This window comes from Aquarana catesbeiana, linkage group LG12 (genome assembly GCF_042186555.1).
Source record: "Aquarana catesbeiana isolate 2022-GZ linkage group LG12, ASM4218655v1, whole genome shotgun sequence".
Taxonomy (NCBI): Eukaryota; Metazoa; Chordata; class Amphibia; order Anura; family Ranidae; genus Aquarana; species Aquarana catesbeiana.
Genome location: NC_133335.1, coordinates 215,779,995 through 215,792,873, shown reverse-complemented (window position 1 = coordinate 215,792,873; position 12,879 = coordinate 215,779,995). Strand labels below are relative to the sequence as shown.

The 12,879-nt window shown below is 47.9% G+C and overlaps 1 protein-coding gene across 1 annotated transcript in view; it reads left to right on the top strand.

Moving 5' to 3' along the window:
* The window catches only part of MRPL27 (mitochondrial ribosomal protein L27), an 18,585-nt gene extending 5,706 nt beyond the window's left edge, over nt 1-12,879 (top strand). Inside the window, exons 2-4 of the mRNA XM_073606679.1 lie at nt 8,423-8,542; nt 10,469-10,536; nt 12,620-12,879. Coding sequence (XP_073462780.1) covers nt 8,423-8,542; nt 10,469-10,536; nt 12,620-12,826 — 395 coding nt within the window. The 3' untranslated portion in view covers nt 12,827-12,879. The remainder of the gene's footprint in view (nt 1-8,422; nt 8,543-10,468; nt 10,537-12,619) is intronic.

Sequence of the window (12,879 nt, the reverse complement as noted above, 5' to 3'; positions counted from 1 at the left end):
AATCGCAAATGCCCAACAAGAGAGGGATCGGGCTGTATGGAATCATCAATCTCCCAATGGAGTTAATATCAGCAAGTACATTTTCCCAGAATTCCTTCACACCAGGGCAGGACCAGACTATATGGAAGAAGTCAGCATCATCCGAACCACACCTAGCGCACCTCGCCGACCTATCAGGGTAAATTCTCGCTAAACGTACTGGAGAGTAATATGCACGGTGAAGAAACTTCAGTTGCATGAATTTATCTCTAGCCGAAATTGTAAGGGGTAAATATTGCTGAATCCCCTCCTCCCAGTCCTCATCTGTCAGCTCCGGAATATCCCCTCGCCATAGCTCACACAGCTGGGACACTCTAGATGTGTCATGGGACACAAATATGTTGTACAGTGTGGACAGTGTTTTCCCAGTATCTGGGGATTTAAGTGTATTTTCCACAGGCGACCCCTCCAAATTCAGCGGGCCAGGGAATTGGGACCGGAATGCATGGCGCAGCTGAAGAAATCTAAAGAACATATGGTTCGGGAGGTCCTTATCTCTTTTTAAGGCATCAAAAGAAACCAGTTGACCCTGTACTAATATGTCCCTCAAAGTTTTGACCTCATATCTAGCCCACACGACCGGATCAGGAATAGAGCGAAAATGAGGCAAGCGAGGGTTTCCCCATAAGGGAGTCGCAGGGGACCAGTCATTGGGTCCCATGAGCTGTTTTTGGACCGTGTCCCAAACCTTAAGGGTCGTCTTCATGGGAAGAGTCACCCGAAGATTGGATCTGGGGCCCCTATAAACCAAATTGCCCAACTCCGCAAACGAACCAACCAATGCCGCCTCCGTGGTGGAAGCAGGATTAGTCGGGTCCTCCGAGAACCACCACTTAACAGTCACCAGGACCGCCGCCCAGTAGTACTTCAGAAAACAGGGCAGGGCCAGTCCCCCTAGCACACCTGGCAGTTGTAGAGTTGATCTAGCTATTCTAGGGGCCTTTCCATTCCAGATAAATGAGGTAACAATACTGTCGAGATGTTTAAAGAAGGTTATCGGTATAGAGATTGGAGTTTGACGGAATAAATAGGTAAACTTGGGTAATACCGACATCTTGATTAAGTTAACGCGGCCCACTGGTGTTAGAGGTAAGGATTTCCATGTGGCGCATCTTTGAGAAAGGTGATTAACTACTGGGTTTAGGTTGAGGGCCATATATTTTTTTAAATCCCGATGTATTTCTACACCTAAATACTTAAACTGAGGGACTCTACTAAGCTGCCCATCTGCCTGCGAGGAGGCAGAGCCAGCATGGAGAGGGAACAGGACTGACTTCCCCCAATTTATGCATATGCCCGAGAATTTGCCAAAATTATTAATTACCGACAGCGCTGCCCGTAGGGAAGTACCATCATCCCTAAGATACAGCAAGGTGTCGTCGGCATATAACGACACCCTTTCCTGTATTGAACCCCTTGTGATTCCCCGAATCTCTGGTGCAGCACGGAGGAGGGCAGCCATGGGCTCAATCGCTAGGGCAAAAAGTCCCGGCGAAAGAGGGCACCCCTGCCTGGTCCCCCTACTAAGGGGGAATGCCGGAGAAAGCACCGTACCCGTGCGTACCTTAGCCGTCGGGGCCCTGTACACCATCCTGACCCAGGAGAGGAAGACCGGGCCGAAACCGAATCTGCGAAGTACCTCCCAGAGATAGCCCCACTCAACAGAATCGAAGGCCTTCTCTGCGTCTAAAGAGGCCACAATCCCGTCCTCCGCATCCTCCTCCCCAGAGGCCAGGACCGCATACAACCTACGAATGTTTATATCTGTGCCCTTCCCCGGCATAAAGCCTGACTGGTCTTCGTGAATAAGAGTAAGTATTACTTCGTTCAGGCGTCTGGCTAGTATTTTAGTAAGTATTTTTGCGTCAGCATTAAGCAGGGATATGGGTCGGTATGAAGGGCAAAGTTGGGGGTCCTTCCCTGGTTTGGGTATAACCACTATAATGGCTTGTGCCATAGACAGTGGGAGCTCCCCAGTTCGTAGGGTCTCCGTGAGCATTGCATGCATCCTATGGGCTACCTCACCAATGTAGAGTTTATAGAATTCGGAGGGGAGACCATCTATTCCCGGGGTCTTCCCCATCTGCAAAGAACCCAAGGCCTGCTGAACCTCCTCCAAAGCTATTGGGGCATCTAAGCTTTCCCTCGCTGCGTCTGTAAGGACCGGAAGTGTTACCCTGTCTAAAAAGTCTGAGAGCTCGTCAGGAGAATATTGTGTCTTAGAGGAGTACAGAGTCGAGTAGTAGTCAGCAAAGCAAGCATTAATATTTACCGGGTCTGATACTAGAGTCCCGTCACTCTTCCGAATACGGGCTATGGTGGAGATCGAGGATTGTTCCCTGGCCAGCCAGGCTAGGAGCCTGCCTGTTTTGTCCCCTTGTTCGAATATCCTCTGTGTCTGGGCCAATTGGCGTTTATTTGCCTTGGCCACTCTGAGTAGCATAACCTCCCGATAGGCCACCTTCATATCCTGTGCTATAATTGGGTTAGAGGTAAGGGCAAACCTAGTCTCTAACTCTCGGGCCTTAGCCTCCGCTTCCTCCAATAACATCGCGTCGTTTCTACGTTCCCTGGCTATGGATGACATATAGCAACCTCTAATGTAGGCTTTAAAGGTGTCCCATACAGTCCCTGGTGTGGCGGAATTGGCATTAGATAACCAGAATTGTTTGATTTCTTTGACCATCTCCACTTCTATAGTAGGATGTTCAATCCAGAACCGAGACAGGCGCCAGATTCTATCTGCCTGTGGGGTAGCAGTTTGCAGCGTACATAGCAGCGGGGAATGGTCAGATATCCCCCTTGGGAGTATCTCAATATCTATAATTTTGGGAAGCATGGGTAAACTGGCATAGAAAAGGTCAATACGGGATAATGTATTATAGGAGGAGGAGTGACATGTGTACATACGATCCGATGGGTGTTTCCATCGCCACACGTCCTCCAATCCCATTGTCTGGGACCAGCGGAACAGCGTTGAATCAGTGGCGGGGTCAGGGGACAGTTTATCTAGAGAGGGGTTCGGAGGGATATTAAAATCCCCCGTTAGGATCACGTTATCCGTGGGAAACTGGGCAATCAGGGTAATTATTTTCTGTAAGAGGGAGATATTCGCCGGAGGCGGCAGATAAACACCCACCACCACCACGGCTACTGTGTCAATAACAGCATGTAACAACACATATCTGCCTTCTGGATCTATAAGTACATCCAGGGGTTCAAAATTGAGAGATCTGTGGACCAAGATACTAACTCCCCTGGCATAACTAGTGTGCGTAGCATGGTAGTGGTGTCCCACCCACGGCCTCTTCAGTCCCATTACTCTACCTCCCACCAAGTGTGTCTCCTGGAGAATGCAGATATGTGGAGTATATTTTTTAAGGTAATCAAAGACTAGGGAGCGCTTGATTTTATGATTAAGACCTCTGACATTCCAGGACAAGATCTTTAGTGGAGCCATATCCCGGTAGGACAGATAACTTGGAAGGGGGACCACATATCTCCGGGGCTTACAAAAGACCCCCCCTCACCCCCCCCCACCCCCATCAGTGGGCAAGCAGGGAATTTGCAGGAAGGTAGTAGGACAGGAGATTTACTAGCATAACCTAAACCTCTGATGTCATAGAACCATTTGAATTTAAATGCATTCAAGCGTGTAAGTGTAAGAAAACCAAGAACAAAAAAGAAACAAAACAAACAAATAAAACCAAACTTCCCTCCCATCCCACCCCACACCCCTTTAAGTGAACCCAGGGGTGTTCGAGTACCCATAACAACCAAAAAAAAAAAAAACAACTTAAATGTAGGAGAAAATTCCTATGGGGGGAGTGTGTAGCAATCGACACACCTAGGACCCGATGGAGCGTAGGGACTCCACTACCCGCATTACCTGTAGGCCATGGCTGATAAAAAAGAAAAAACATGATAAGGGAACAAGGAAACCCTTCAGCATCTACACAGTAACTCACTCTTAGATCACTCTAAGGGTACAATCTTAGTTACACGAGCTATTCGCTCAACCTGTAAGAAATAAACAGGGTTAAACAGTACATATTAAACACTTATGCTTCTCAATTAAGACCAATCCAAGGGGGAAAGCTTTCCACCCCTAACCTCTCCTTCTGATCGGCAGTTCCATAGGCGAATCACAGTTCTGGTGGAGATACCAATGTCATGTTTAATCAGATGACTCTGACTGTAAAAGGCCCGGGGAAGCCACCTCAGCCCCCCACCCACCCCAACCGCTCAAATGCAAGATCCATTTCTCACTCCTTAGCACTGGAAAAAAAAAAAAAAAAAAAAAAAAAAAAAAAAAAAAAAGGGGGGGGGGGGTGATAATTATAGAGAGTATGGATTTCAGTACATCCTGCATCCAGGGGTGGGACCACGGAAGGGGGGGAAGCAACGGCAAAAATAAAAAAAAGTCAAACGTCGGAGGTGAATCAAAGGTGGCAGGTCCCCCCCAACCCCGAACACCAGACCATTCAGCAGAGTATCGGTCGCCTATTATGACAACACTCGACATTGCATCCAGTTCACAATCTAGATCTGGTCTCCAAAAAAAAAAAAAAAAAAAAAAAAAGGGAGGGGGGGGGGGGACAAATGCATCACTCTCTGTGGTCTGCCGGAGTCAGTGAAAGAGGAGGTTACAAAAACAAAAAACTGCTTTTCTTACCGCCAGACATCTCGGGCATAGGAAAGAGGTATTCTTGGTGGTCTCTGAGTTACAGATCAATGACTGCGTGGTAAGGACTCGAGCCATCTGGACGCCTCCTCCGGGGAAGTGAAGAATTTTGTAGTCTCTCCGTCCACCACTCTAAGCCGTGCTGGGAATAGCATGCTGTACTTGAGCCCCCTGGTGCGCATTTGGGCTTTGACTTGATCGAATGTCCTACGTTGTCTTTGCGTCTCGACCGAATAATCGGGGAACAGCATAATCTTCGCGTTTTCGGATCTCAGTTCCCCAGCTCTTCTGGCTTCTCTAAGGATTAAATCACGGTCTCTAAAATTTAGCATGCGGAATATGAAGGTTCGTGGCGGTGCTCCCGGTGGGCCCCGGACCGACGGCATCCTATGGGCGCGCTCCACCGCAAAATGTGTAGAGAATGGAGCTTGTGGAAGAAGAGTACGGAGCAGATGCTCTGTATAAGCCTCCGGATCTCTTCCCTCTACTCCTTCCGGAAGTCCCACCAGTCGCAGGTTATTTCTGCGATTTCTGTTTTCCTGGTCTTCAGCCCGGGATTCCAGCGTTTTCATCTTAACTTGCAATGTACGGATTGAGGCACTATGGTCCCGGATGACATCCTCATTGTCTCCTACCCTTCGTTCAGCCTCCGTCAGCCTATCACGGTATTTGTCCATATCACGTCTTATGAGGCCCATTTCTGATTGCATCTGTTCTATTTTCGTGGTAAGGGTGGTTTGGCAACCTGTTATCGCCTGCATTAGTGCTTGGAATTGATCTGTAGCTAGTTGAGACGTTTCTGCACAGGGTTCTGTGTGTTCCGTTTGGGACGCCATGTTTAGTCGCACCGCTGCACGTGTGTCCCTGGCCGGCGGTGGGGTTTTTTGGGCCGACTGCTTTTTCTTCTGTGCACCGGAGGTCCTCTTACGCATGCCCAGGCAGGACAGTGCGGATATGTATCTCAAGGGGCCCAATTAAAGCAGCTGTGCAATGTGAAGCCTCTGTCCCTCGCTTCACATCAGGGTGCTCCACGTATAAACTTTCTGCAGTGGCGGATGTGGCTTTCTTTATGCCCCAGATTAGCTCCCCAGAGAAATCACTGTGCAGTGGGACAAGAAGGATGGCTATAAGTCAGTGGCACATATCAGCTTTTTTGTAACAGGCAAAGCATGGTGTATTGGTATCACAGGGAGTTTGATTGTATTGGATGCACATCACGTAGCTCCTGATTCTCACTTCCCCCCAGGACACTGCACTTGTGTCTGCCTGCGGGGTTTACAAGGCAGGATGCCGCCGTCTGTGTGCCCCAGAGAGTGTCCCGCTCGAGCCTGTGACAGACCCCCTGTTCAGTGAGGCAAGGAGGGTGGCTCTATATCGTAAGGATCAGGTGTGGGGGGCGCCATCCAGAGCAGCCAGGGCGGGCTATGCTCACAGGACAGAGAACCGGAGTGTAAGGTCTGTGCAGCGTGGAGCTCCTGTCTCTCCTGCACACCAGGGCGCTCCACGCGGTCCCGCCGGCTGCGGCGTCTGCTCGCCCGATGCCGATGTCACTACCTCCCAGGTTCCCTCACAGGAGAGCCCGTGAACAGCGGCAGCTCAGGAGGTCCAGCAGGGTATCCGTGTAGCCCTAGAAGCCGGATAAGTGGCCGATCAGGTGCGGAGCTCTTGTCCCTCACGTCCCTCTAGGTCGCCATCTTGACCACGCCCCAAGAACACAATAGTTACCCCAATTTTTTTGGAGAATGTCAAAGATGATGTTACACCGAGTAAGTAGATACCTAACATGTCACTCTTTAAAATTGCGGAACAAAATATTACAGCGCACACATGCAAAAAAGACCTTTACCTCCTGCTGCAAGGCTAATTTAAAACATCCTAGACATTTTCAAAAAACATTATCAAAAAATATGGGGATTTGGTCACACCATATTTCTATATGGTGCTTAAGCCCACTTACTGTGACAAAGTACCCCATGATTAGTGGGTCCTACGCTATCCATTGATTGGGACTTTTTACTCTTTAAAATTGCGCACACTCATGGAATAGCGACAAACTACGGTACTTAAAGTGGACCTTCAGTCATTTTTTCATCTTTCCATCTATTAAATCTTCTACCCTTGTTGTTTTAACTTTTGATAGTAAAGTAGAATTTTTTTTCTGCAGTAAATACCTTATACAGCCCACTTCTTGTTTTTTGTCTGGAAAAAAGCCTAGGCTTATGACCTCATGCACAGCTCTCACTCTTGTGCCAGGAAGGGAAGGGGGAAAGAGTCATAAGAGGGCCAATGAGAGCTGGAGGCGTGCCTCTGTGTAAATCCAGGAAGTGAACAGGCAGCAGCTTCAGCTGCCCACAGTTAAAATGGCTGCAGCCACACTCAGTGGAGGGAGATTTCTGCAGCATATTTGGCAAGTACAGAATCACAGGATATATAAAATAATATGCAAAGTGATTGGAGGGAAGCTTCAGAATGGCAAAGATGTTTTTATTACAAATTATGTGAGCAGACTGCAGTTCCTCTTTAAAGTCTCCATAGGCGACACTCTAAAACATTTTATACAGGTGACCAGTTTATTGCTCTCGCTCTGACTTTCGTGGTGATACCTCACATGTGCGGTGCGAATACATTTTACGTATGCGTTCGCTTCTGAGCGTGAGCATGGAGGGGATGGGGAGCTTTTAAACTTTTTTTTTTTCTTTTTCTTTATATTTTATTTTTACACTGTCCCTTTAATTTTTTTTGATCACTTTTATTCCTAATACAAGGGATGTAAACATTCCTTGTAATAGAAATAAGGGATGACAGGTCCTCTTTATGGAGAGATCTGGGGTCAAAAAGACCCAAATCTCTTCCTTACCTTTAAAGATACAGAAAAGGTTCATTTATTACAATTAAAGCCTCTGCATTTACCTATTTATTATCTTCTTGGTGTTATCAATTTTAATCAATCAGTTGCTCTATAAAACTGTCCAGCTGAGCTAAGGCTCCATTCACACCTGAGAGTATCGATTTACTGGCGTTTTTTCGGGTGTTTTTTTTAAGCTTTTTTTGCAGCTTTTAGCTTCAGACCTTTTTGTTTAGCCAATAGAAAGCACTAAGGGGAGAAGATTCGCGGTGGAGAGCTGCTATTTGAGCCTATTACAAGCGTTTTTCTGCTCGAGTCAGGCATTTCTATTGAAGTCTATGGGGCCAAAAATGCTTGCAATCTACCAAAAAGAAGCTCATGTACTTTTTTGAGCTTCAGGTGTTTAGCTTCAGGCGACAGAACACTCAGATGTGAACAGGGGCCATTGAAATGAATGGAATTTTCCTTGTTGGGCTTTTTGGAGCTACAGAGCTGAGCGTTTTACAAGCTTAGTCTCCATGCACACTAGAAGCTGAAAAAATTGCAGAACAAATACGCTCATATTTAGCCTTTTTTGTGCCGGCGTTTAGCAATTACTAGCGAGTTGTTAATGTGATTGGACACCAGCCGATCAGCAGGTCTCAGCCATGAATCATTGGCTGGGACCTGCTGACAAAATCAAGCAGCGGGTGCGCTGGCAAACCTGGAAGTCCCCCCGCTGACGCATATGTGTGTGATCTGGCAGGGCTGGGCCACTTACCTGCCATATAACTACTTTAGGCGGGCGGCAAGCAGTTAATACACTTCTACCTCAAATGTATGTGTGTTATTTTTTGTTTTGTTTTTTTTTTTAGTTTCTCCATCACCGGCGACATTGATCCTGATCAGAGAGGCGTCAAAGAAAGCCGGATCCAGTACAAAGAACCTGGGAGGAAAGAGTCCTGGGAGGAGATATGGAGTGAAGACCCTGGATGGTGAGCCTGTCATGTGGTGCTTTATTCAATCAGAAAAAAGGAACAGAACCACTGCAGTGTACAATAGATCAGGCGCTATTGCGAATTGGATGAGGGTTTCCTCGCACCCAATTTGCATAGCAGGAGATTGTGACAGGTTCACAAATCTCAGCAGCGGCTCTGATGCGATTTGTACAGGAGCCCTGTGCTTCTTTTGGTTTTGGGCTGAAGAGCAAGATTTGGGCTGAAATCGGACCTGAAACGGTGAATGGAGGCGCACCGGACTCCTGCTGTGAGCCGCTGCGATCTCTAGTGTAAACCCAGCCTCAGTGTATTTAGCCGAATAAAATAACATGGAATTTACACTTTTTTAAAAATTAAAGTTTAAAAAAGAAGTATGGGATTTTTTTTTATCTCATATTCATACTTACCTAGGTGGATGCCCCGCCACCTCTTCACTGAGAACCGAGCCACTAAACACCGCCGATGGCTCGGTTCTCTCACCTCACCGAGCGCTGCTGACTATCAATCAGCAGCTCTCCTGCTCTGCTTCTCCTCGCTCACTGGAGCGCTGGGGTGGGGAGCAGCCCTCTCAGCCATCAGTCCAGGCACCTGGCGGACCCAGACTTCCGAAGTGGGGATGACGCGGTGCCTGGACTGATCCTGGTGACGTCAGTGGAGAGCGGACTTCAGCCCCCTCTCTGCTGAAAACGGGTCACAGGAATGCAAAACAAGTTGCACTTCTGTGACCCATAGGAGAAGCCCAGTTGAATGAGCTCATTCTAGACTTCTTCTTTTTTAAATGGTCTTTCAGTTTGAATTTGCTCAAAACCTTTCAGGTGCAACAAAACAAGTGTGCAAAGTCTTCCAGCCACAGCCTGCTGCAGAGTAGGGTTGCACCAATACCGTTTTTTTTTTTTTTTTTTTTTTTTATCGGCGAGTATGATTACCAATACTTTCGGTCAAGTACTCGTCAATACCGAGTACCGGTACTTTGCGGTGCGATTTGCATTAATACAAAAAAAGCATTGGCACAAGTCGCACTGCAAAGAATTGAATGCGATTTGATCAGGAATGCTGTGCGATTCCTGTCCGAATCACATGCGATTTCCCCCACTGCTCGCATGTGTGTAGAAAGGGTTGAAAGTGCCATCTAGTGCGCAGTTTAAAAAAAATGATAGAACTCACAGTACATATCTGACCGCATGCAACATAATCTACATAGGTGTGCCGGTCCGCCGATGGCAGCAAATCAGGGCCGCTGGAGGTGCTCACAGGGCAGGAGGAGAAGTTCCGGGACCCCCATAGGTAATGGGGTGCATAGGTTCTTCTGTGTCTAGCTTCATAACGGTATATCTTCAGTCTGAGATCTCAGTCACTGCTGCCTCTGACTGCTAGTCTCGGGAGATTTGAAGCGATATTTGGGGATGTCACTGCTGTGCTGCTTGCTGTTCTCTTTGCTGGAGGTTCTGACGTTGAGAAGGAGAAGACCTCTCTCTACCAAGATGGCCGCCTCCACAGAGACAGTGCAGAACAAAGCATGGTAAGTCCTTATTGGGAGAGGTCTCCCGCAGGGAACCAAGAAATGCTGGTACCTGGTCACAGCTTCCAGAGAGTTCCTCTCTAAAGTGACACTGTCATCGCCATCAGGTCCCTGCTGTAAAGAGCTCTCCAGAAACTTGTTTCCTACCTTTGCTCTGCATGTTTATTTGGGAGGTTACATTGTCATTTAATTTATATTAGGAGTATTTCATTCCTCTGCCTGCTATCCTTCCTTCCTTCCTTCCTTCCTTCCTTCCTTCCTTCCTTCCTTCCTTCCTTCCTTCCTTCCTTTTCCCTCCCTCCCTCCCTCCCTCCCTCCCTCCCTCCCTCCCTCCCTTCCTTCCTTCCTTCCTTCCTTCCTTCCTCGTGCTGCATCCTTTTGACCCTCGTCTGCTTACATTTCAGGAAACTTTGTCCATGCTGGAAATATTCTTGCTACTCAGAGGCTCATGCGATGGCACCCAGGGTCTCAGGTAGGTCACAGTTAAAGTGACTGACAGTTTTATGATTTCTTGCACTTTAACCACTTCCCGCCCTTAGGACGTACGGGTACGTGCTCGGGTTGAAGCGGTTATACCAAGGCCATGGCTGCAGCTGCATTCATGACCCTAGTATCCTTTCTTTTCAGCTGGTGGCGCTGAATAAAGTAAAAGTAATCCGAGTGTCTATATAGCCACTGGACTCATGTGGCGGAAGGTGGTCCCACCCTCTCTCCTGCCATGGAGCCTGGAACTGAAGCCGGTGGTTTTGCTGGCTGACCATAGAGATGGAGGAGGAAGGGAAGTTCCCCAGTCGTGTCTATGGTCTATGAACTTGGAAGCAACAAGGATTTTGTCACTTCCGGTTTTGGTTTGTTACCGGCTTGTACAGCATCTGATTAAACTGATTTCGGTTTGATCAGATGCTTTTAAGTTCAGAGAAAAGATCTGGGGTATAAAAGTCTCAGTAAAGAGTACCTATCATGCTATCACAAGCAGGGCCGCCGATAGCGGGGTACCACCAGTTCTTTCTGTAGGGTGCAGGGGCACATGGGGGGTCCTAGACGGCAGGGAAGTTACAGAATGATACCCTTTGTCTCTCTCCCTGCAGCAGCTGAAAGGTGTCTTCTCCCCCTCTCCCTCCCATTGGCTTTCAATTGTTGCAGGTAGAGATATGGACACAGGGCATCGTTCTGTATTTGCAATGCCCTTCCCCTGCCCCACCACACTGATCCTCTTTCTGATTCCAGTGTGTGCTCCCCCTGTGTGCCCGAACCCCCCCCCCTCCCGCAGCTCTGCTGGCTTTCCTCTCCCACCGACTGCTGCAGGTACACAGGGGGATGTGTCAGGATGGAGAGCGGTGGAAGATCTTGGTAAATATGTCATTTACCAGCCCCTTTCTTTTCTGAATGTACCCAGTGAGCAATCGGTACCGATGACTCCTGTGTCCATTTATAACTGAAGCATAGTAAATTGTGTTATTATACTACAGTTATGAATGAACAGGAGCCTCTGTCATTCATCTTCAGTGTAGTTGAGGCTACAGAGAAAAGAATTGAAGAATCTGTGTTCTCAATTTCCTTCTTTGTGTCAAAGGTGAGATGTCCGGGGTCTGTTTAGATCTAAACCCCCCACCCCCACCCCCCTCCAACAGCTCACTGGCTGTAATTGACAGCAGTGGGAGCCAATGGCTCTTGCGCACAGCGCTGGATCAAGATGGGGCTCAGGTAAGTATTTGAGAGGGCTGCTGCACACAGGTTTTTTATCTTCATGCATAGAATGTATGAAGGTAAAAAACCTTGTGTGTGCTGCTCCCCTTACAGCCCCCCAATACTCACCTGAGCTCCCTCTCGATCCAGTGATGTATGGGAGCTTTGGCTGTCCTGGGGCTCCCTCTCCTCATTGGCTGAGAGCAGCGGGAGCCACTGGCTTCCACTGCATTCAATCACAGCCAGTGAGCCAATGAGGAGAGAGCGGGGGCGGAGAGCCTCAAGCTCTGTCTCTATTAATCTTGCATAGAGCTGGGCTTGGGGGAGGGGGGCAAGCACACACCAGTGCCCCCATAGCAAGCGGCGTTGCTATTGGGGTCAAGGGGTAGGAGCCAGTAGTGTCGGTGGGGGACCCGAGAAGAGGAGGATCGGGCCTGCTCTGTGCAAAACCACTGCACCGAGCAGGTAAGTATGACATGTTTACTATTATTATTTTAACCAACCAACCATATTGTTGGGATCTGTGCAGATGCCTGATCGGCAGCTCTCTCAGCATGTCGCTGAGAGGCTGAATGAGCTGCTCCCACCCCCTCCACAGCCCAGCACTCCAGTGGGCGCAGAGGGGCAAAGCAGGGAGTCGGTCACTGAAGAGGAGAATTGAGCGATCAGCGGTGTTTGATCACTCAGTTCTCAGTTCTAGAGGTAGCGGGAGACGGATGCGACATGTATCGATGCTGCATCCGCCTTATTGAGTATACATGTGTGTTTTTTAATTCCCAAACTTCTTTTAAAATGCAATTTTACTTTTGGATAAATATTTCAGTAACTCTACTGAGATTGTAGCAATTTCCTTTTTTTTATTTCAATAGGTGGGAATTGGCCGAAACAATACTCTGTACGCACTAGAGGATGGCATTGTACGTTACACCAAAGAAGTCTACATACCAAGGCCTCGTAGCAGTGACACCACCAATGTTATCGTTAAGATGCCTATGGGTGCAGTTCTATACAAAACTTTCATCAATGTCATTCCCAAGCCTAAAGAACATAGCTTTAAATTGGTGGAGATGATGTGAGTGGTAGTCCTAATGTAAATAACCTTTATTTAATTAAACTGCTTTCTAATAAA